A 25,001-nucleotide genomic window follows, 5' to 3' on the forward strand; every position below is an offset into this window, starting at 1 on the left:
GAATAAAACACAAAATATCCTTGGACACTGGTTGGCATATCTGCTAACAAGTCTGGTGCGGGAGCCTTTCCCGGGATCCGCGGGTTTTGTTCCAGGCTCCTGCGGCGTGGGGTGCACTGCGGACTCACACAAGCATCGGACAGTAAGTCTTACGCTGGTGTTGCCCCTACTCACACGTAAAGCATGTGACGCATTCGGTTAATTATCATTGTACACAGATGGTGTGTATCCTACCCCCACCCCATCATCTTACATAACCCCATCATCTGAAGTTTTGACTTAAGAATCAAAACCCGACTTCCCCTCCTAGGGGTAGGATTGCAGAGAAATGTATCGGGAAGACAGGTCCAACGCCTTACGTCAGAAATCCAGGTCTTCCCAGAGAAACCCCACTGGCTTGTAATCCCGAGGCACCCAGATCCCCACCTCCACACCGAAGCTCCGCTCGGGCTTTCTCCTCCTGGTCCGGCGCACTCCAGATTCCATTTGCTGGCTCGCCGTGCAAGCCCCGCCCCTGACCCCGCCCCTAACCACGGCCCCACCCACCCACCAGGCTCGGAAGGTGCCTCTAGTACCGCCTGGGCCCCGCCCCCAGAGCGTGACGTCACTCAAGCGCCGCGCACCGCGCCCCCTGTCAGAGGAGGCCATTGTTCAGCCGGTCGCGCTGGCTTCGCCGCCGCTGGGCTGGTCCTGCCCCCTCGGCGAGTCCCGGCGTCTCCTCAGAGCTGGGAGAGGCGGCCGTCCTGGGCGGTGAGCTCTCCGTGGTCCTCTGGCGCGGGCCGCCATGAGCAAACGGAAGGCGCCGCAGGAGACCCTCAATGGGGGCATCACCGACATGCTCACAGGTTAGTCCGGCGGGCGCCGCCGTCTTTCTCCTTTGCTGCCTCCCCGCCGCCTTCCCTACCTTCCCTGCCGTCCTGACAGCCCAGGACGAGCCGGCCGCCCGCAGCGCGGGGTCTTCGGTGCCGGCCTTCGCTCCGCCGCCGGTGGCCGGTTGTCAGCGCTGCGGGGGACCCTCGAGTCGCTCTTGGGCTGCCTTGAGCTGGTGTGCCCGCGGGGGATCACTGGTGCCTTAAGAGGTTGTTAACGCCTCCTTCCAGGAAACTCGGTTCCTGTTTGTTTACTCGTGGCTCTTGTTCACCCGGACCTCTTGTTGCCTTTTCAGAACTCGCAAACTTTGAGAAGAACGTGAACCAGGCTATCCACAAATACAATGCCTACAGGTGGGACGGTGCAAGCATTCTCTAGTAGCATGCGTTCTGGGATGTGTGGCAGTTGACGGGAATGAGGGTCCCCGTGGACATTTGAACCATCTGCATAAGGAGGAAAAAAAAAAAAAAAGCAAGAACTGAGGGTATTGATTCTGGTGGCACTTTCCTGCGATATTTCTGGGAGAATTGGCAGAGCTCTGTAGGATTGTTTTGATTGGTTCCCTGTTCTGATTGAAAATAGGCTAATACGTACTTTTCCCCATCAACAAATATGAATTACTGAAAATGCAGTTTGATTTCAAGCCCTAATGAAAGACAGTGAGGCCTGTGTTGTGAAATGGATGTGGATCAAGGGAATGTTTCCATCTGATTGGTCAGTGGGTATTCTGTCACTTTTTGGATCCCATCCTTGTCCATTTCACCAGGGCCCTTATCCCGGCCATTAATGCCCCATCCATCTACTTCTGCACCCTTAACCTGGAAGCATGTCGAGTCCCTCAACTCTTAAGAACAACAAAGCAGTCTTTTTCACTTTCCTCAGCCCTTGAGCTAGCACCTTTCTCTTTTCTCCACTTTACAGTTAACCTTGAATAATCTGTGTTCCTTGTCTGGTTTTCTGCATCCCCAGCCATTCCTTATCTCATTGCAGTGTAATTGCCTTCCTGTCGTTTCTCTGAAAGCCTCTCACCCACATCTCATCTTACTGAACTCTCAGTGACGTTCACCGTGACTTCCATAATGGCACAACCTTCTGTTCTTTTTTACCTTTTAATGCCCTTAGCCCTTTTTTCTCAGTTCTGTAGTTGGCAGTCTTACCGTTCTTGGCTTTGAATACCAGACCATGACTCCAAATCTGTGTTCACAGAAGTTTTCTCCAGGTTTTCTACGTTTGTCTCTACCCTTTCAAAACTAAACTCATCTTCCTTCTTTCCTTCCCACTCAACATAACTAAAAACTGTTTACACTCACTTTCTTTACCTCTTATGAATTTCTAGATAAAGTAATTGTACTGTAGTCCACACATTTGATAATCTGAAAATTAGAGAGATATCCAACCCTATATTCTGTTTGAGTCTTAGCAGGTTCAGAGAGGAGGTGTTTGGTCTTGAAGGGGCCCAAAGTGGGAGATAAGTGAGAGAAGGAACTCTCTAGAGAAAGGGAACAAAATGAGCCACGGCATTGAGACGTGAGGGGTATTTCATTTTCTAGGGAGTCAGTAATTCAGTTTGTTTATGGGATATAGTCTGAGTGGGAAATAAGTCTGGAAAAGCAGGTGATGCCTTACACCCCTGAAGGCTCCTCCCCACCTCCCCAATTCCCCATACACGTTTCTTTTGATGTGGCCAAAGTATTCTCTTGAAAATAGTTATCTGATCTTGTCATTCTCCCACATTAAATAATTATATATTTTCTCTTCCCTTTAATAAAGCCCCAAAGCATCAGGCATACAAAAGATCTTTCACAATTTAACCCTTCTTCCCTTTCAGGCTTTGTGTCATAGTGCCAATTATGTGGAACTATTTGCCTTTGCTGAAACAATTTCATCCACAGATTGCACTCAACCTACCTTTCCAGACTCATTATCAGTAATATGCTAATAGAGAAGTCAGAAGAAATCCAGGTCTAAAGGTTACATGTGCTAGAACAGAATGAAAAACTAAGGTCCAAGGACTATCCAGTGTTTATGCTTCAGACCTAGAAGTGCTGCTCTGTACGGGCATCAGTGCTCAGCTACATTTAGCATTGAAATTACAGACAGGATACCATCAGTGGGCTCCCAGGGTGGACCCCGTCTGTCACCAGGTTACTGAATGGGGTATGTGTAGAGATGGCAAGGATCACAAGTCAGTGCTCTGAAACGAGAGTGATGAAAAAACAACTGGTACCTACCTGGACACAGGGAAATACAGTTTTAAGCCATGAATTTTAAAATAACCATCCATGAGCCAGTTTTGTATGTAGTAGTTTGAATATTACTAGCTGCACATTTTTTATGAAAGATTATTATGAACACTTTCTAAAAACTAGCTATTTTAAGGGCTTCCTTGGTGGCTCAGCTGGTAAAGAAACCACCTGCTATGCAGGAGACCTGGGTTTGATCCCTGGGTTGGGAAAATCTCCTGGAGAAGGGAAAGGCTACCCACTCCAGGTTTCTGGCCTGGAGAATTCCATGGACTGTGTAGTCCATGGGGTCGCAAAGAGTTGGACACAACTGAGCGACTTTCACTTCGCTTCACTTCTGGTGGCTCAGACGGTAAAGAATCTGCCTGCAATGTGGGAGACCTGGGTTCAATTCCTGGGTTGAGAAGATCCCCTGGAAGAGGGCATGGCAACCCACTCCAGTATTCTTGCCTGGAGAATCCCCATGGACAGAGGAGCCTGGTGGACTACAGTCCATGGGGTCACAAAGAGTCGGACACGCCTGAGTGACTTAGCACATGGCATATAAGTGTATATATGTACATATAGAGTCAGACACGACTGAGCAACTACACACAGAACAGCACAGCTCTTTTAAAAAAAGGCTCGATGATGTTTTCCATTTAATCCCCAAAGGGAAAGACTACTGGTTTCCTAAATCACCCTAGTTTTACATATACGATTAAATTTGTGTTATTCTCAAATGTGAGGATCTTCAGAATACTTCTAAAAGTTAGAGATGTGGGTGATCTGTCAGCTCATTGAGTTTTTTAAGTTTTACACAGATGTGGGAAATTAGTTATCTTGGTGAAAGTTTAAGCTGCTTATTTGCTTGTATGTATAAGAAAAATTAACTACCTCACTGGATTTCTAATTGGTTTTCCTTTTTTTCTTTTTTTTTCCCTTGTAGAAAAGCAGCATCTGTGATAGCAAAGTACCCACACAAAATAAAGAGTGGAGCGGAAGCAAAGAAACTGGTAAGTTTAGTGAGCAAGTTGGTCGAAGAGTTCACCCGTGTACCAGTTTGGTGGTTCCCCACAAAAATTTGCCTCTGAAACTGCCCTTGACCCAGGCAGGCAAATTTCACTGCTTTCTTGGAATAATATTAATGCTATCTCAAGCATACTTTTTCAAGCTCCAAGTGTGTTTATTGGAGGAGGGGGTGGGTTAAAAAGTTTTTTTAATATATGTGATTACAGTTTTCCTTTACTTTGCCATGTACATGTGTATTCATTTTCACATTGATTTTCAGCTTGAGAGTTAGTCCTTAAGAAGAGTGTGGTAACAGACTGGGACTAGCATATCTGCTCACTCGCTATTCCTTCTGATCCCCACTACAGGGATTTATGTGAGTTAGAGTTACTGTTCCCAAGGAGCTCTTACTTACTAGTAATAAGCTCATGATTAAGCCCCTTTGCATAGTATGGCATTTAGCCCTCTTCTCTGTAATTTCCACGAAGCCCAGTATGCTGGCAGTGTCACAGTTTCTAGTAGCGTCACCTGCATCTCTTGTTAATTTGCATTAACATCGCTAAGAATATCTTAGGGAAGTCTTCCTGTTGATAAAAGTTTCTAAGTTCCTCAAGATTAAGGACCGTATCTGACGCGTTTGTTGCTAAAAATGTCAAACTGGCATGACTTTTTGAGAAGTTGCCACCTTATTTTATTCTTTACCTACCTGTGTAGGTCTCACAAAAGCCCTCTAGAATTTAGGTGTTAGTATCTGACTGTCCTTAATTTTCTCATAAGAGCCTATAACTGCTCTTTTTTTTTTTTTTTTAATGGAACGCTTCACGAATTTGCGTGTCATCCTTGCGCAGGGGCCATGCTAATCTCTGTATCGTTCCAATTTTAGTATATGTGCTGCCGAAGCGAGCACTATAACTGCTCTTTTATTTTCACTTTTCAGAGTTATAACATTACCATCAATCTTACACATCTTATGATTGAGTGACAGATCCACATTAATTTCATTTATTACTCACAAGTTACGCTCAGGGGTTTTAAATCCTTTGTGCCATTAACAGTTCTCAACTTCGGTAAATCCTCCCCATACAGACTAGCCTAACAAGTTTTAAATACCTTAGACTTTAATTCTGAGTTTCTCTCTTGGTGAACTGACCCAGTTTTACCACTTCTGCTTCCCTTTTATCACCACTGAATTTCTTTCTTTATGGTAATTGCAGATAGCCTGCTCATTTGTTAGAGGCAAATTTTGACAAGTTCTGATGCATCTCATCCCAAATCTGAGCCCATGGTATATCTCTAACAAAAATGTAGAAATATCCAAAATTCCTTCTGCATAAGACTGGATTTTCACTGTCAATTTAAAAAGCACAGACCTACTCTCTGGCGCATGTGAGTGCTTCTCAGTAATCTAGAAACTTGAAATTTCCAGAATGAGAGTTTTGCCTTTTGTTCCTTAATGTCAGATTTAGAAAGTAGCTTAGGCCAAAATTGCTTCAGATCTGTATGTATCTTTTGCTTTAGGAGATGAGAAATGCAAGCAGTTTCCCCTTTTTGTTCTACTTCTTTTATTCACTCCTACCTATATTTGCTATTTTCAGATCTTGACTATGCATTCAGTGGTCTTTGGACACTTATTTAAACATTAAGTCAATTAAGAATATAGAACTCGTTAGAAATGCAGTCTGCTGCATCAGAAACTCTAGGGCGGGACATGGCATGCTGTGTTTTAACACGTTCCCCAGGTGGTGCTGGGGTATGCAGAAGCTTGAGAAAGCTTCCTCTGTTCCAGAGGAAGTCCACAACAGCATTGTTGTAATATCAGAAATTCATCCATCCAAATGTTCTCCTACAGGGCATTTTTAAGTAAATGATGATACATTCATACAGTGATAGACTATGAAGTCATTAAAGTGGTTGTAGTTATATTTATTTATTGGTACATAAATTTGTTCATGATGTATTTTTAAGTCAAAGCACTTTACAAAGCAGTGTGCTTCTATTTTTGTAAGAAAAAGGAAGGTATATATACATACATGTATATACACTTGTTTATATACATATACAGATAACTTTGCATGTCTGTGTATGTATATGAATGTATATGTATATACTGACTGCGAAAAAGTCAGTATATAGCAGATGTTAAGTGGGAAGATTATAGATTTTTAATTTTCAGAGTGATGAAATTAACAAATGATGCTAATATTTTTCTTTATTCAGCTCTGTAGTTTCTAATTTTTCTACAACAAAAGTTAATTTTTTAAAAAGCAAGAGTCATTTAGAATTGTCTCATTAGGGCTTTTCTTTTGGCAGTCATTTAAGCATTTTGTCTTTGGGAGAGTATATATATTTTTTTTACTGGTGCTCAATTACCTGTGTCCTTTGAAGAATGATCATGTAGTGGTCATTGGTTTTTCATTTCTCATTTTTTACTTTATCTTCTAGTGATTTGGTAAGCATTATATTTATGTGACTTTTGTATTTTTTATTTTCTATGTAGCCTGGAGTAGGAACAAAAATTGCTGAAAAAATTGATGAGTTTTTAGCTACTGGAAAATTGCGTAAACTGGAAAAGGTAAAAATTTTTGCTTATTTGTTTATTTGATAATTATGACAGCTATCGTGTAGCATCATTGCAGAGTAGGTGAAATCATCCCCCTCCTTGAGACTCAGTAGGTTAAGGAAGGAGCAGTTTATGGCTCTCTAAGTGTCCTGTATTTTAAATTTTAAATATCTCTCCTCTAAAATGTTCACTTATTTTATGTGACATTTAAGAGACTGTTTGCCTCTGTAGTAGAATTATTTCTTTATTTTCATTACCAGTTAGAAGGGAGATTATAAACTTAGACTAAATGATTGTTATCTTTTAGAGTTTTTATCCTTAAATCCTCCCAAGCATTTTTTATGGTTTTATTTTATTCTGATGATAGTAATTGTATTACTTCTGGTCTTTTATGAATAAACCTTTAAAAAACATTGGATGAATGAGAAATGAGCTATCTTCATCTGCTTTCTCACTCACTTGTAACCTCTGAGGTTGTACATGAATACTTCTGCGTGGGTTATCCAGGCAAATGTAATGGCCCTTAATAAGTCTCTTAGCAGACTAGTGTATTTCTAATAAGATCGTTTGAGTCTTCAAAGCATTCCTAAGTCATTGTTAGACATTTTTTTTTTCCCCTTTAAGATTCGGCAGGATGATACGAGTTCATCCATCAATTTCCTGACTCGAGTCAGTGGCATTGGGTAAGAATTCTTTTTTAAGCAGATACAGTCATAGGGTTGGTTTAAGTTTTTGTCAACCGAACTGAAGAAGTTCCTGTTTCCCTTTCAAAGCTGTACCTTTCTGCCTCTGTGCCTTTGTCCACGTACTTCCCTCTTCCACACTTTACATGTTTGAAGCTGGTTCTTCAGTTGCTGCCTCGACTTTAAGAGCGCCATTCAAGGCCCCTGTCAGCTCCCTGATGAATCCAGTTTGAGACTCCAGCTAGAAATCCTCTTTCCTTCCTCTGAGCTCTGTTCGCACTTGTTCTGTGGGCTTATTATCACTCCCTCCAAATTTTGTCTCTTCTGCCTCTCTGGTCATGTTTATCTTAAACATTTAAAATGCTTTTTTTTTTTTTCCTGTAGCACAGTGCATATGAATTTGGAACAAGCAGTTATTTCTTAATGGAGGCACCTTTATCTTAAATTTGATACTCAACAGAGTAAAGATTAACACCAAAATGTTAGGACTACAGCACTTTACTTAACTGTTGTCTTGATAGATTGAAGCATAGGTATATGGTGATTGTTTCTTAATGGCAACATTTTTGGTAAAAGTTATTTTAAATATATCAAATTCCTAAACCTAGTATAGGGAAAGGAGCATAACTCTTTGGGGCCCCAAAACAATGATCAATATAAAATGTTAACATTTGTTTTACAGAGCATCTGTTACATTGTTCTCTTTCCAGGCAAGAAAACTGAGTACAGAAACCGAGGGAGCTGTGGCAGGGTCAGAATCAGAACCTAGGTCTCCGGGCTTTCAATTCAGATATATTATTTCTGTGCCGTCTTGCCTTCCTGATATGAATATCAGTTTCTGTGCCACACAGTTTCTGTACCAAGGCTCTTTATCATTGAAATCTCAGTTTATTTATCATCTGAGAGGCCTTCCCTCATCACCCAATCTAAAGAAGACCAGCCACTCTGTCATAGTACCCTATTCCAATTCATCTGCCTGGTATTTTTTTGTTTATGTATCTATTTATTGTCTCTCTCCACCCACTGGAGTGTCAGTAGGTAAGAGCGGAGCCCCTACTTGTCTTATTCCTGCAGTTGTTTCAGCACCTGGAGTATCTGTAATCAGCCCTTATTAAATCTCATTTGCAAAAATGAATAGTTTTCAAGGGCCTGTATGTCTGGTTTATGAGTAAAGTACATAGGCATTATGACACCTAGCTGCTTGGACATCTTTTTCATGTCTAAGTTCATGACTGTCTTCCTAGATTAAGGCTTCAAGGATTTGAACATTGCCAAAGTAACCACTTTGGGTTTTGGGCTTCCCTGGTAGCTCAGCTGGTAAAGAATCCACCTGCAGTGCAGGAGACTCCAGTTCAATTCCTGGGTTGGGAAGATCCCCTGGAGAAAGGATAGGCTACCCACTCCAGTATTCTTGGGCTTCCCTCATGGCTCAGCTGGTGAAAAATCCGACTGCAATGCGGGAGACCTGGATTTGATCCCTAGGTTGGGAAGATCCCCTGGAGAAGGGAACGGCTACCCACTCCAGTATTCTGACCAGGAGGATTCCACAGACTGTATATAGTCCATGGGGTCGCTGAGAGTCGGACACAATGGAGCGACTTTCACAAAGTAACCACACAATAGTTTAGCGGGTCTTTTTTAGCTCACCAGTAACTTTTATGTTTGACAAGAGACGACATTGCTGGTTATTTGTTATAAGGATCCTGAGTTTCACTTGACATTGAGATGATGTTTTTCTTTCTTTGTAGTCCATCTGCTGCAAGGAAGTTTGTAGATGAAGGAATTAAGACATTAGAAGGTGAGTCTGTACAGTTGGTCACTAATTTCAGGTCAGATATGGTCCTGAAGGACCGGTGATGCTGTCAGAAACTGAAACTTGAAAAGAAACCTTTCTCAGTTAGTAGATACGAATGACGTGCATGCTCAATCCTCAGTCCTGTCTGACTCTGCAACCTCATGAACTGCAGCCTGCCAGGTTCCTCTGTCCATGGAATTTTCCAGGCAAGAATACTGGAGTAGGTTGTCATTTCCTACTGCAGGGAGATATGAATGATAAGATTTTCTTTTTAACTATATGATAGAGAATAGATGTAAAGTGTAGTTTATATTCTGATTTTAACTGTGTTTTGGTCTATAATTCAGAAGAAAATCAAGAAGAGCAAGAGGTGGCGTCTTGGTTCAAAGACAGTAACTTCACTTGCAGATTTTTAGATGATTTAAATTGCTTTTGTTCCTTTAATAAAATTTTAGACCATTGAAATCCTGTACATTCAGCCTAAAAGCCAAGTCATGTATATTGAGAAAAATTCTGTTAAGAGGCTTGCAGTTCTTATTGAAGGAATTTTTGCTTTCAAAGAAGTGATAAAAATAGAACTCAAGTAATTGTAGAACATTTTCCTTAAACCTAATATAGCAATCTTTTAAACATAATCTATCTCTTCATGCTTTCAAGGGTATGTACTATATTGATTCATTACAGCCCATCTGTGGCATTTGGGCATTAATATATGTGGGCTCAACTATTTATAAGCAACCCTAATTATTAGGTGGACAGAGATTTTGGAGACTGACCTGGGATTGCATCCAGTTTCCACCAATTTCTTAGAATAGATGACTGTGATGCTTCAGGTTCTCAGCTACAAAATAGTTTCATAGTATCTCATGTGATTTAATGCAGTAATATCTGTAAAAACTTAGCAAAGTGCTTGGTACCTAAAAACAATAACTGACTCTTAAAAGGTATGACTAATTAGTCATAATATTAAGAATTTGTGTGACTCTCATAGCTAAGAGTGAACTTGTTCTATACCTGCATCTCATGGAGGGTTAGTGCTTTTCTGTGTGTGGCATATATCGTTTATCTGAGTGAAATATTGGTTAAAGAGGCCAAGAGTTTATTCCTCTTAGGTATTCAGTTGCATCCCTTGGGAGTGCCGAGGATCTACAGTGATGGTTTTTGATTATTTCACTGTTCACAGATACGTAATGTAATAGCTGTTGGATCTCTCTATATACATATAACAAACTCAATATTTCTATTGCATTTTCAGTCATATACTTAATTGTTTTTTGTGTGCACAAAACTATGATAAATATTTCATGCTCAATGTGTCATAAAGGTGCTTATCTTTCTCCATTTTGTATATCCAGAGAGAATTTGTGAGCATAAGGTGACCATTTTGTTGTTGTTGTTCAGTTGGTAAGCTGTGTCCCACTCTTTGCAACCTCATGTATTGTAGCCCCCGGGCTCCTCTGTCCACGGGGTTTCCCAGGCAGGAATACTGGAGTGGGTAACCATTGTCTTCTCCAGGGGGTCTTCCTGTCTCAGGGATTGAACCCATGTTTCCTGCATTGGCACTCAGATTCTTTACCACTGAGCCCCCAGGAAAGCCCAGGGGTGACCACAGGAATTGCTTCTGAAGCATACTTATCCTGCCATTTCTTTAACAAGCTCATGCCTGTGCTTGTGCCCATGAAGGGACCATCCAGTTTAAGACGTGACAGTTTTTCTGATTAAAAAATGACAATAAGACCTCTCCTTTCAACAGAATTCTTAGCACAGTGGCTGCACAAATCAGTACACAAAGAATATTAATTCACTGGAAGAGTGAATGAACAGAGTGAATGAACAAATGAACAGTGTGAATGAACTTCTGCAGCTGCTGTTAACCGTAAATTAAGCAATATAAGTCCTTAGAAGGGTGATGGCCACCACTAGTGGCTCAATGGTAAAGAAGCCGCCTGCCAGTGCAGGAGACATGGGTTCAATTCCTGGTCCAGGAAGATTCCCTGGAGGAAGAAATGCAACCCACTCCAGTATTCTTGCCAGAAAAACCCCATGAACAAAGGAGCCTTTCAGGCTATAGTCCATGGAGTCGAAAAGAGTTGGACCCAACTTAGCTACTGAACAACAATAGAAGGTCCTTACAAGGCTGCTGTCTGCTGTACTCAGTGAAATTTTATGTGATCTTGATATGTTTTCTATGCTGTTTTATATTAACTATAATTGAAATTTTGACTCAGTAAATAAAAATGATTATGAAATCAATTGTTAGGTTTTACTACATTGACTTGAAGTCACCTTCATCAAGTCCTTAGTATCTGAAAGTTTTTTTCATTGTCTTTTCAAAGTCATTACAGTGTGTTTCTCTAGGTAGTTCTTTGAAGAAAGGATCACTGAATTTAGCATTTTTTTCCCCAAAATTGGAAAATGTTTTTTCCCCAAAAATTAGCACCTTAACTTTATTTATCTTCTATACAGATCTCAGAAAAAATGAAGATAAATTGAACCATCATCAACGAATTGGGCTAAAGTAAGATAGCAAATTTTCTTTTGACACTTAAAGTGTAAAAGTAAAAACAATTATAGCCATTCTTCTGTACTGCATAAGTTTTCAGACTTGGCTAAACACAAATCATTTTACTATTCAGAAACGTTAAGGTTGTTGCATACTCCTGTAGAGGGTATCCCTGTATTTACACGTGTTGTGTGTGTGTTGGGGGGGTTCCCTCATTCCCTTGACTTTGGCTGAGAACTTCCTCTTAGAATACACAGAATGGAGGGCGTCAGTCAGTCAGGGTGTTTATTTCTTGCATACATTGTTGAAAGCACTGCACTTGGCGTGAGGTTAGGATACAAACAGGTTCAGTGTAGCTCTCAAGAATTTTAGTCTACCTGAGAAGATGGGCCATGACCGTGAAACGCTTAATTTTTTAAAAAAGGAATAGGAAAAAAACCCAAACACCTAAATAACAGAACTGGAATAACTAGTAGATATGTCATCTGTCAGCATGGGTAATTTCTTTTGTCACATGCGAAATACAGACCCCCCACCCCCACCCCTTCTAACTATTTACAGCACATAGTGCATTAGCTATATCTACCCATAAGCTTGTATCTCCTCTGATCTTGTATTGTCTTGTTGGCCATTCAGTCCTAATAACTTTCTGAACTCGCCTGATAATGCCTTAGCACAGTATTAGAAAATTTATCCTGACCTTCCAAAACTTCAAATCAGTGAGACATCAGGATGGTGTGGTTCCCACTCTCTTTGCACTTATATAGTAAATGGACATCTTCTGAAGAACTTGCTTGTTGTGAGAATTGGTTTTGAACAGTTTGTTTATCATTCTTGGATGTTACTTAATACTAAGATAAAACTCAGTGGTAAAGAATCTGCCTGCCAGTGCAGAAGAAGCGGATTTGATCCCTGGTCCAGAAAGATCTCCTGGAGAAGGAGTTGGCAACCCACTCAGTTGGGTTGCCAACTCACTCAGTTATTTTTGCCTGGAAAATCCCATGGACAAACGAGCCTGGGGTCCATGGGGTCTCAAAGAGTCGGACACAACTTAGTGACTGAACAACAACAATGTTTTAATAACGTTATTGAAATATCATTTCATATACCATATAATTTACCCACTAAAAAGTATATAAGTCAATGAGTTTTTGAAGTATATTGCCAGAGTTGTACAACCATCACTATAGTCAATTTTAGAGCATTTTTATTATCCCCAGAAAAGCCCAAACCCATTAGTGGTCACTCCCCATTTCTCTCCAGCTGCCTTTCCTTCCCCTAGCCCCTGGCAACCACTATTCTACTTTCTGTGTCTATAGATTTGGCTATTCTGGATATTTCATGTAAATGAAATAATATAGTATTTGGTCTTTTGTGACTGACTTTCACTTAATGTTTTCTCAGTTCATCCATATTGTAGGATCATATTTTAAAATACTTATACAAGTGTTTTTCAGGATTTAAAAGCAGTAAATTGCAATCCCTGAATTTGCCAGTAGGGAGCAGTCTAACTTAGATCCATACTAAACTTAAATATATTTATTTACTCTTGAAATGTGAAGTTTATTTAAAATAAGTTTGAATGGAATATCTGCATTATCACTAAGTGTGACACCTTAAGTGTCACATTGGATTGATCCAAGTTAAGGAGTAAACCTTTCCTCATACCGCCCCCCCCCCCCAATTTTGCTCTTTTTAATGAATTTTAGTCTTGATTTTTTAAACATCTGCTTGTGTAAAGATGCTCAATAAGGTAAACAGTTTAATGTTAAGATTTAAATTTTACAAAAAATCTTTTGTCTACTTATTCTGTCTTTATAGATATTTTGAGGACTTTGAGAAAAGAATTCCACGTGAAGAAATGTTACAAATGCAAGTAAGAGTGCCCTGAATTATATTCTTTAATTAGAATTGAGAATGTCACTTGGTGAAAAGCCATTTTTAGAATACTAACTTAATTTTTCTTCCATTAGGATATTGTACTAAGTGAAGTTAAAAAAGTGGATTCTGAATACATTGCTACAGTCTGTGGCAGTTTCAGAAGAGGTAACATACTTCCTAATCTTAGGTTATTCATGCCTTGATGTTAAAATTGCTAATGTATACAAAAAACATGCATTAAAAAGGTGTAATTTCCATAACTTCATAGATTTGCTAAGACCTCATAGTTTTAGCTAAGTTTATTTGTTTATAAATGGGAATATATGAGTAAATTAGAGGAAGTTCATCCTGATTTTGATAGGATGGGTTTGTTTTTTGCTGTTTTGGCTTTTGGGCTGCGTTGAGCCTTCATTGCTGCACGTGGCTTTCTGTAGTTGTGGCAAGTGGGGGCCACTCAGAGCATGGACTCTAGGCATGCAGGCTCGGTAGTTGTAGCACGCGGGCTAAGTTGTCCCGTGGCTTGTGGGATCTTCCCAGACCGGGATCAAACCCATGTCCCTTGCATTGGCAGGCGAACTCTTAACCACTGGACCACTGGGGAAGTCCAGCATGGGCTTTTTTGATGACCAGTTTTAATAAAATTTATAAAATAATTTTATTATAATATCATAGAGAACCTGCCTGCCAATGCAAGAGACATAAGAAACACGGGTTTGATCCCTGAGTCAGGAAGATCCCCTGGAGGAGGGCAGGGCAATCCACTCCAATATTCTTACCTGGAGAATCCCATGGACAGAGGAGGGCAGGCTGCAGTCAGTCCATAGGGTCACAAGGAGTCGGACACAACTGAAGTGACTTAGCACTCACATAACATAATTTTAGGTATATTAAATACTAGTAGTTGCTGTCTGGCCAGATGCTAGTGAAGCTGTGGGTAGGTTTTTTGCTTCTTGTTTTACTTTAATTTTCAAAGTTTTCTATAATGAATCAAAGTTTAATGTCTCAGGAACACCAGTTTAAAACCAGTTCTCAAAACAACCAGGTTCTTTAGATCTTGATTTACTATGTGAATATGAGCAAAGTAAGAACCACTCAATCCAAAATTTTGGAAGGGTAACCTAAAATTTTAAATTGTTATTTTTGATCAGTTGTGTCTAACTCTTTGTGACCCCATGGACTGCAGCACACCAGGCTTCCCTGTCCTTCACCAGCTTCCAGAGCTTGCTCAAACTCATGTCCATTGAATCAGTGATGCCATCCAACTATCTCATCCTCTATCATCGCCTTCTCCTCCTGCCTTCAGTCTTTACCAGCATCAGGATCTTTTCTAATGAGTCCGCTCTTCACATCAGGTGGCCAAAGTATTGGAGCTTCAGCTTCAGCATCAGTCCTTCCAATGAATATTGAGGACTAATTTCCTTTAGGATTGACTGGTTTGATCTCCTTGCAGTCCAAAGGACTCTCAAGAGTCTTTTTGAACATCATGGTTCAAAAGCATCAATTATTTGGTGCTCAGCCTTCTATATGGTCCAACCTAGTTTACCCCTGTTATCTTACAAAGTTGAAATTGAAAAACTTTATATAAACTTTGGAATAGATGTCTGACTAAATCCGTGGCCATCTCTATAGAGTTTTGGTTAGGAAGTGGTAATAGGCTGTCAGAAATTCTCTGGGCAGCTGCTCAGATCATCTAGCATTCTTATCTATGATATCATAGTAGTAATGGTTACCAATATTCTTTAAATGAATGCATTCGTATGAATTGAAGTGAATTTTCTGATTAATACAGAGTTATATTGTTTGAGAGTCTTAGATATTTATTTGGTGTTCATAGATGTATTTTAAAGCTATATTTAACTATTGTTTTTATCATCATTATTGAGTAGTTTCTTAGTTGCATTTTTAATAACTTATAACTAATTGTATACAATGCATATCTAATGTCAGTTACTGTTGTCATCCGAGATTCTGGTGTTTACATCAATAAACCTGAATACTTGGAGAGAAAGTTGAAGTCTTTTAACTAATTCTGAGTGTGAAACACAGTGAAATAGAAAGTTAAGCAGTAAGAAGTAAGACTCTTCTATGTGTCATCACCTCAGTTCAATATTTGCCTCACTGATACATTTACAAGGGAAACTCCGTACCTGTTTTTTGCTGTTATAGGTGCAGAATCCAGTGGTGACATGGATGTCCTTCTCACCCATCCAAGCTTTACTTCTGAGTCAGCCAAACAGGTACCTCAGAACTTATAGGCAAAGGTGATCAGTCCTCACAGCAATGAATATCATTTTCTAAGAGATAGTTGGATATTTTCAGAATGAGTTTTTGTTTTAATCTTTCTGAAAGTCAGTTGAATCACTTTGTACTGATTGAATTCTGTGAAAGGCAATAAGTAAATTGTTGAAAGGAATGCGTATTGTTTTTCCACAGAGAACTGACAGAACTGCTTAATATTTGAAAGAGATGAAATTTAGTAAGATAAGTCCAGAATTATTTATTGCCTAGCATAGATACTTTAGAAATATCCAGTATAATATTCAGGCTTTAACATAGAAATATTTTGCTATCAGAAATATTGTATTAAGAAACTTTACCTCTGTTAGAAGACCCATGAAGGCAAATGTTTTTTATCTTGGAATATATACCTTTTAAAGATAAGCAGGTAACTTTTTGTTTATGAAACAGGTAAAGACAAATAATATCTGTTTGGAGGTGTCATGGTATTCGTGAAAAGCAGTGGTTTCATTTGATAAGGTGAATTTTCTGTTAGAAGAAAAAGTAGTCAGAGCATAGGAAAACTAGGCATTTATGCAGAGAGCATCAGAAATCTCATGTTAAAAATGATTTCTTGCTCTAAGAGAGTAATTGCTTTTTTCTCTTATCCCTGATTATGATTCTGCAGCCCAAACTGCTGCATCGTGCTGTGGAGCAGTTACAAAAGGTCTGTTTTATCACAGACACTCTGTCAAAGGGTGAAACAAAGTTCATGGTGAGTACTCGCTTGAGTTAACACCTTTGAGAAACAAGTAACTGTTCTGAGTGTGACCTCACTGTAGCTTAGTGTCCGTCAGTAAATAGGGCATCCTGGTCCTTAGAGGGGACATATTCTCTAACCTGGGAATATTTTAGTGAAGAGTTTGTTCAACATGCCCCATTTGTAAATAACCTGTGCCATCGGAATAGGTGGCGGTGGTGGTTCAGTCACTAAGTTGTGACTCTTTGAAGCCCTGTGGTCTGCGGCACACCAGGCTTCCCTGTCCTTCACCATCTCCCGTATTTTGCTCAAAATCATGTCCATTGAGTCACTGATACCACTCAGCCATCTCATCCTCTGTCACCCTCTTCTCCTGCCTTCAATCTTTCCCAGCATCAGGGTGTTTTTTTTTCACATCAGGTGGCCAGAGTGTTGGAGCTTCAGCTTCAGCATCTGTCCTTTCAAAGAGTATTTGGGGTTGATTTCCTTTAGGATTGACTGGTTGGATCTCCTTGCAGTCCAAGGGGCTTTCAAGAGTCTTCTCCAGCACCACAGTTAGAAAGCATCAGTTCTTCAGTGCTCAGCCTTCTTTATGGTCCAATTCTCAAATCCATACATGGCTACTGGAAAAACCATAACTTTAACTATACAGACCTTTGTCAGCAAAGTAATGTCTCTGCTTTTTAATGTACTGTCTAGGTTTGTCATAGCTTTTCTTCCAAGGGGCAAACGTCTTTTAATTTCATGGCTGCAGTTACCATCCATAGTGATTTTGGAGCCCAAGAAAATAGTATCTGCCACTGTTTCCACTTTTTCCTCATCTATTTGCCATGAAGTGATGGGACCAGATGCCATGATCTTAGTTTTTGGAATATTGATTCTTAAGCCAGCTTTTTCACTGTTTTCTTTCACCCTCATCAGGAGAATGGAATAGGTAATTAGGCATAATCTGCTCTTTTTAAAATATCCATAATGACTTTGACATATTATATTTTTTTCCCTAAAATAGCAAATATTCTTTGACTCAAAATCTATTAATAAGTGAGATTAGAATTGTCTGAAGAGTATTATCTGTGACAGCTCGAAAGAAAGAAGGCAATCAGGGTCAGTGATGGAAAGTCCAGGGGAAGAGCCTTGCAGTGTGAGATGGTGGGTAGGGGAGCAGCGCCTGCAGAGTGTCACTGAGAAACCCACTGCTAGGGACCGTGATGTCCTGTGGTCTTCCTGGGGAATTAAGGCTCAAGGATTCAGGACAAATGGCCGATGGATCAAAAACAGATTAATGAATGGTCCTGTGTAGAAACTGGAGGCAAGTAGAAATCTTAGGGCTAAGGTAACAAGCCACCTTTGTCTGTTGCTCCCTTAAATATAACATGTGGACCCTCTCTTCTCCATGCTCCCCTTTTCGTGAGCTGTGCAACCAAAGGGAAGGAGCCTATACTTCTGGGGCGTGGATAGGCTAAAATTAGCAAGAGACTCAGCGTGCAGATTTGACAGTCTTAGCTGGAAGTAGAAGGAGATGGTTGAGACAGAAAATTGAAACACCACGTCATTTAGAAACTAGAGTGTGGTTGCCAGGGCCTGGGCAGGGTGGCAGGGAGACGGGAGTGAGTGTTCCATGGGGACAGGGTATCAGTTGCAGACGGTGATGAAGTTCTAGAGATGAATGGTGGTGATGGTCACACCGTGTGAATGTGCTCTGTGCCGTGGAACCACACGCTTACACATGGTCCATCTTGTGTAATTTAATCACCTGTGCGAGAATGTCGTTAAGTGCGGCATGGTGATTTTAATAAGCTATGAGAGTATATTGACTAAGTTGGCCACACTTTATCAATATTTTCAAAAGAACTTTGGGAAAGGTAAAAATAAAAATCCTAATCAGTTTTAGGGAATTAAATTTTTATTGATTCTCCTGAGTCTGTCAGGTTCTAAGCTCTGTGTCCAAAAGTGCATCCACCCAAGATATTAATAAAAATAGGGTTTGTATGTGCCCTATGAACATTCTTTGGAATGTGGCTTGTCTTTAATTCCCTCAAAATGAATGTGCACAGATCTTATATTTAAAGAACATTCAGTCAGGTAAAATTCTAAAAATAATACATGCGAGACAAGTTTGGGGTTTTTTTGTTTTGTTTTGTTTTTAAGTAGTAAGAAAGTGTCCTGGCATGTCTGAGCATGTTCTGGGAACTCTTGTGGCCTGACTGTCTTCCTGCAGTAGTCATGTTTGTGAAAGGCACTGAGCTGTCTCCTAGGGAACTATACCAGCTGTTTTCAGAATTAGCCACCAGGAAGGTGTTTATTCAACTGAAAAAGCAGAAGCATTTTTTTTTTACAGTCTGAACAGCATTCTGCTGTGCTCAGAGAGACCTGGAGGGAAGACCAGCAGAAGCTGTAGTCATCCAGCTAGCAAGGGTACGAGGACAGATTACAAGCTGGTGGGCTGGGTGTAACCCGCAAAGGGAGGTGGGCAGCCACGTGCATGAATGCTGAGAGTTGCTGACGGTAGTGGAATTCCTAGTAGCTTCTCAAAGAAGAGCATCCTTTGCTAGGAAGGTCGTGGGCAGCCAAACCCCCGTGATGCTGCAGTCAGCCAGCTCAGCCTTCACAGAACCTGCGCCGTGTGAGAGGCAGGCCACGCCCCATCCTGGGGTACGGGCTGGAGCCGTGGGAATCTTGGCTCTCTCTCGCCTTCCTGTCCTCGCATATACCTGGCAACGCATGTACAGATCTTGCTTGAAAGGGAATCCTCCTAAACCGATTCCCAGAAGAAAACAGGTTAAGAAATAAGAAAGCAGTTTTTTTGTTTGCTTTTGAAGTACAGAAGACTTTAATGACTGTAAGATCAAGAGACTAAGGCCTTTTTGTTGTGGCAAAAGCATCCATCTAAGTGGGTTTGTGTATAAAGTTTGAGCACCATACATGTGCTTCATGTATTTACTGAAGCTTAGAAAAGGCCACGTGTGAGCCTGCTGTCTTGACATTTGCCGTTCATGTTTGTCAGGATGAGAAGCACTGCAGGTCAGCTTTCAGCTCGTTTTGTTTTGGAGGCAGTAAGAAGTGACCTGGTCTGGTGGCAGGGATGGGGGTGGCTGTGGGCGTGTCGCGTCGCGGTGGGCGGGTCTGGGCTCCACTGCAGTGCCTCGTGCAGTGCTGGCGAGTTGCTCTCCTCCTGTGCGGCTTTCATTTTCTTACCTATAAAATGATGTCCTTGCCCTCTGTCAAAGGACTCTCATGTGGGTTAGACTTAGGTCCTACACGTGGAAACTTTGAAGGGTCTGTACAAATATCTTTTGAAGATACTGAATCTTTTAAAGAGTTGTACAGAGTGTTATACTAGGGTAATATATAATAATAATATAAAAAGAGTGTGTTTCTGTTTGGAAATAGATCGGTGAGAGAAAGGCAGTAGTCTAGAAGGTATTAAATTGGGGAACAGAAGGGATGGACAGAGAGAGGGTGGTGCTGTCAAAGAACAAAGTGGGGAGAAGGGGTATCGGTCAGATGAAAGGCTGTATTCAGTCAATTCACCAAATACGGTGTTTAGCATTGCAGTGTTCTATGCTCTGCCCCAGGAGCATGGGATAGATCAGTGAATTTAAGTGGTACTTTCATTTGAGGGGCGTGGAAGGGACTGCTTGTCGACAATGTGAATATATTAAGTAGGTAGTACTTAATATATTAAGTAGTGAATATATTAAGTAGGTAAGTTGCATGGTAGGTTAAGATACTAAGTGTGTTCTCAGTCACTTCTGTCATGTTGGGCTCTTTGCAACCCCATGGACTGTAGCCCACCAGGCCCCTCTCTCCACGGGATTCTTCAGGCAAGAATACTGGAGTGGGTTGCCCTGCCCTCCTCCAGGGGATCTTCCCGACCCAGGAATCAAACCCAGGTCTCTTACATCTCCTGCGTTGGCAGCGGGGTTCTTTACCACCAGTACCATCTAGGGAGTTCAAGAAAAGCTATTAAATAGGATGGCCTTACTGAGATGACAGCTGGGGAGAGGCTAGAGGTGAGGGAGTTAGCCCAGCAGATCTCTGGGGGGAGAGACAGGCAGGCAGGAGTCAGGGCAGTGACTCTGGGCACAGAACATTAGTGAAGATCACCAAAGAAGTTTTAAGATCTCTGGGTTTCTGAAAGGAAATTGGCTGCAAAATGAATTCACCTTATGAAGTAGAATAAACTCCACTCTATATCGATCCAGTTGATTTCAGAATATCTTGTTGCTATAATCACTGACTAAATAGTTTGAAAGATACAACCCTCTCTGTGTTTTTAAAGTTATTTTTAAAACATGAATTCTTTTAAACTAGTAGTAATCAAACCTTAGGAAAGTCAGGGTTATTCCAGATCTTCTTGTGGACTCATGGTCTTTAGTTAATTCAACTATTCTTCCTGTGAATAAAATAACATTTGGAAGAAAAACCAATTTCCTCTGCATTTAGATACCTTTTTATATAGATGAGTACCACTCAGATTTTAGCATTTTTGTGCAGGTTTGGCCTCAGAAGATGATTTTCTGTGATCACAGTGAGGATTCAGGGGACAACAGAAGAAAGCTTGGCCACACTAGAGGAATGGAAAAGACTTTATTTCAGACAGTCAGCGAAACTACCTCATCAAAATGCCAAACAAAACTAATCCACTCACTCTCATAAAGAATTTACAGTAATACAGAGAAATTCTTTAACACCATCACTTCAGAAAAAGTGCAGGAAATAAAATTTAGCCTTGAGGAAAGGAACAAAGCCATTAGATGAAATCCTGTTACTGATGTGACAAATAGCAGGATCACTGCCTATGGCGCTCAAACCTCCATATCCGCAAGGTAATGCCTCATGGTAATTCCTTCTGAAGGTTGAGTTGGAACTTGTTAGTGCCTTAGAAGGTAGGTTTCATATTTGAAGATAAACAGGATTCATTAATCTCTCAGCCAGAGGAGTTGCTAGAGAAAATAACCATTTTAGATTTTGATTTTTATGTGTTGCTGAGTGAAACGTACGACTTTTAGTGACGTGTGTACCAGCTTGATTGCCCTTCAGAACCGGAAGCCTATAACTTGTGTATTTTTCTCGGAATGTGGCGTTTGAAGCTTTAAATTTGAAAAATGGCGATGTTTTTCTTTTTTACATATTTTACATATGGGTTGTTGCCCAGCCCATAAACTTTCCACATTTTTCTAGAAAAGGAAAAGATAACAAAACAGATCTTGATAATTGTTGTTTAAAAACTGCATAAGTATAATGAAAACGCCCCTATAGAGAAGGAATAAAACGGTCTTCTATCTTTTAATTTTCTTCTTAATTGTACTCTGTCTTCTCTAATTTCTGGAAGATATCTTCAACTTCAAATTCTTCTATCATATTTTTAATTTTGATTTAAGTCTTTTCCTAGAGTTTTCTGTAGAATTCTGTCCTTGTATCATCGATAAAGTATCTGTAATCTGAGAATATTACTGATAGCTTTTGTGTGTGTTTTCGTCTCCCTGAATAATCATTGTTTCTTCCAAGTTGCTTTTTTCTGTTTGTTCTGGTCTCTGTCTTCCATGCTTTCCTTGATTATTTTCTTGTTTAGAGTCACAAAAAAGCCAGATGAACCATCCATCATCTGCTGTTTCCTGTGATTCTTTAGTAATCATGAAGTATTACAGTACAAAGAGGGTGATAACATATAGAGCATAGAAAAGTTAAGTTACAGATCTTCACAGTTCTAAAACCACCTCCATTTAAAGCAAAAGTAACTTCACACTTAACAGTATTTGATTGGAATTAAGCCTTAAGTTTAAAAAAAAACATCTTCAAACATTATTTTAAATATCCATTTTAGGGTGTTTGCCAGCTTCCCAGTAAACACAATGAAAAGGAATATCCACACAGGAGAATTGATATCAGGTATTGCTCAAAATTTGTTGCTGACCTATTAACTTCTTTCTTTTCTCCTTTCCCCCCCTCCCTCTCTATATCTTGGAATTTGCATAAATATCCAGGATCCCTTTTCATTCTGTAGTCCCATGCTGCTGCTGAGTCATTTCAGTCATGTCCAACTCTTTGTGGCCCTGTGGACTGTAGCCCACCAGGCTCCTCTGTCCATGGGATTCTCCAGGCAAGAATACTGGAGTGGGTTGCCATTTCTCAGGGGATCTTCCTGACCCTTGTCTCTTAGATCGCCTGCATTGGCAGGGGGATTCTTTGCCACTAGCGCCCCCCTGGGAAGCCCCTGAAGTGCCATATGTCCCTGCAATAGACAGTGTTTGGCCTGAAAGTATGTAAAGAATAACACTTCCACATAATCTGCTTTATTGTCTCTGGATTTGCCTCTCGATAGGGTGCCTTCCACAGCATGAGGTGGATCCCGCTGGGGAAGGTGGTCCTGAGACCACCTTTGGGTTTGTCCACACCCCTTGCCTAGCGTAGTTTACTGAAGCCTGAACTAACTGCATTTAAATGGTCCTGGTGATGGTCTCCTCTTCAGGTTATTGGACTGCGCAGGCTTGTATTATGAGTCCTTACTTATAATATTATGAGTCCTGTTTTTGCTAAGTTTGAAATGCATAGTAAAGGATTGCTTGATTGTTTATTTTGTTTAGGTTGATACCCAAGGATCAGTATTACTGCGGTGTCCTCTATTTCACTGGGAGTGATATTTTCAATAAGAATATGAGAGCTCATGCCCTAGAAAAAGGCTTCACAATCAATGAATACACAATTCGTCCCTTGGGCGTCACTGGTGAGTATTTGTGTCTGCATCGGAGATAATCCCAGTCATCTGGATATTTTGGTTTGGCAACTTTGGTTTTTCTAAAGAGCCTGTAAGTAACCATGGCAGTTAATTGTAGTTTCTTTAGTATTGTTAGTCCCTCAGGCAACAAAGAAAGCTTTCCTCCATGGGTGTTCCCAGGCCTTCAGCTCATGATGACAAGATTTAGTTATTTTCTGTGTTAGAATGGATTAAATTCTTTCTACTTCCATGGTCAGTAAAAAAAGAAACTCTTATTGATCTAAAGGATTTTTGTTTTCTTAAATGTATCTCCAAGATTTCTGACAAACTCAGGTGTTACTCCTTTCACTGTCAGGCCAAACTTGGTAGCTTTGACTCCAAACCTTTAAAGTTTAAAGGCTAAGAATTGCTTAAACTATTTTATAGATCTTGTTAACATTTCACAATATATTTATTATGTGGTTTACTGTTATCTGGGGGCTTCCCTGGTTGCTCAGTGGTTAAAGCGTCTGCCTGCAATGCAGGAGACCTGGGTTTGATCTCTGGGTCAGAAAGATCCCCCGGAGAAGGAAATGGCAACCCGCTCCAGTACTCTGGCCTGGAGAATCCCATGGAGGGACGAGCCTGGTAGGCTACAGTCCACGGGGTCGCAAAGAGTTGGACACGACTGAGCTACTTCACTGTTTACTGTTATCTACTGGGAGAATGAAGATTTCGTCTTTTTGTCCTAAAGCCGTAAAGCAGGGCTGTGCTTCTCACGTGTCGGCATGTGTACGGACCACGTGGGGCCCTCACTAAGTGCAGGGCTCACCTCGGTGGGCTTGGCAGAACCGCCGCACTGCTAGTGAGCTGCCGGGCAGTGCCGCAATGTTGGTCCAGGGCCCGTGTGCTGAGCTGCAGAGAACTCACTGGAATCTTTCCCTGGTACAGGGGAGATCCAGCTGAGAGGAGAGTCATGGAGTAGGGTCACTTCAAAGGGTGGGAACAGGAGCTCTTGAGGGAGGTCTTTTTATGTCGCTTGTGGACTGTTTTCTTTTCCCTCTGAAAGCAAGTCCTATTCCGCTCTCAGCCCTGACCCCTCTGTAACTGAGCTCCAGAACCGGCTAATGAGGAAGGCTCTTGTCCCTCCTTCAGGCGTTGCTGGGGAGCCCCTGCCCGTGGACAGTGAGAAGGACATCTTTGACTACATCCAGTGGAAATACCGTGAGCCCAAGGACCGAAGCGAGTGAGGCCCACCCTCCTTGGCACAGCCCGATCGGGGTCTTAATTTATTTCTTAAGCTTTGCTATGTGAGGCTCTGTGGTGTTTTTAAATAACTGTTTCTTCTTCATGGCGTAGCCTGCACTATAGTCAATAAAACCTCTTGTATGATTATCAGCTGTGATCTAGTTCTTAACTTCATTAGCAAACGTTTAAATTTATATATTCTGTTCATGACCACACTTTACTAAGGGTCAGTAGACAGAATTAAGAGACGAGATGATAACAGATCTTAAATGGGGATTTTTATTTTCTCATTTCCTGCCCTTATGCTATAAACCACATTACCTCATTACCTTTCCTCCTGTTTACTGGTTATAAATTAGTCAGTTAAGGTGTACCCAGGGGCCAGCCTCTGGAAGAGGGTTCAGGCTTTTTTAGAGAATAGAGAACTTCATAAATTAAACTTTTTTCTTGGCTTGACCCATATTTGATTTTGTTATAAATACTTATAAACTAAAGAATAGGTGTGTGGTTTATCTCTTAAATTAAATCTGTAGCAACTGATTATAATCCATCGG

The 25,001-nt window shown here is 40.8% G+C and overlaps 1 protein-coding gene and 1 non-coding gene across 2 annotated transcripts; one reads left to right on the forward strand and one right to left on the reverse strand.

Moving 5' to 3' along the window:
- The first annotated feature begins 625 nt into the window (after positions 1-625).
- POLB (DNA polymerase beta) lies at positions 626-24,594 on the forward strand. The gene is made up of 14 exons (XM_061134479.1): positions 626-845; positions 1,166-1,223; positions 4,042-4,108; positions 6,601-6,675; positions 7,288-7,346; positions 9,095-9,144; positions 11,608-11,659; positions 13,466-13,520; positions 13,618-13,690; positions 15,692-15,762; positions 16,431-16,517; positions 22,330-22,394; positions 23,090-23,229; positions 24,355-24,594. The coding sequence occupies exons 1-14, from the start codon at positions 785-787 to the stop codon at positions 24,447-24,449; spliced, it is 1,008 nt and encodes a 335-aa protein (XP_060990462.1). The 5' UTR covers positions 626-784; the 3' UTR covers positions 24,450-24,594.
- LOC133050685 (U6 spliceosomal RNA) lies at positions 4,907-5,010 on the reverse strand. Its single transcript, XR_009691666.1, has one exon. It is a non-coding gene; the product is annotated as a U6 spliceosomal RNA (small nuclear RNA).
- Positions 24,595-25,001: the final 407 nt, after the last annotated feature.

Source organism: Dama dama, chromosome 32, assembly GCF_033118175.1.
Source record: "Dama dama isolate Ldn47 chromosome 32, ASM3311817v1, whole genome shotgun sequence".
In the NCBI taxonomy this organism is placed as follows: domain Eukaryota; kingdom Metazoa; phylum Chordata; class Mammalia; order Artiodactyla; family Cervidae; genus Dama; species Dama dama.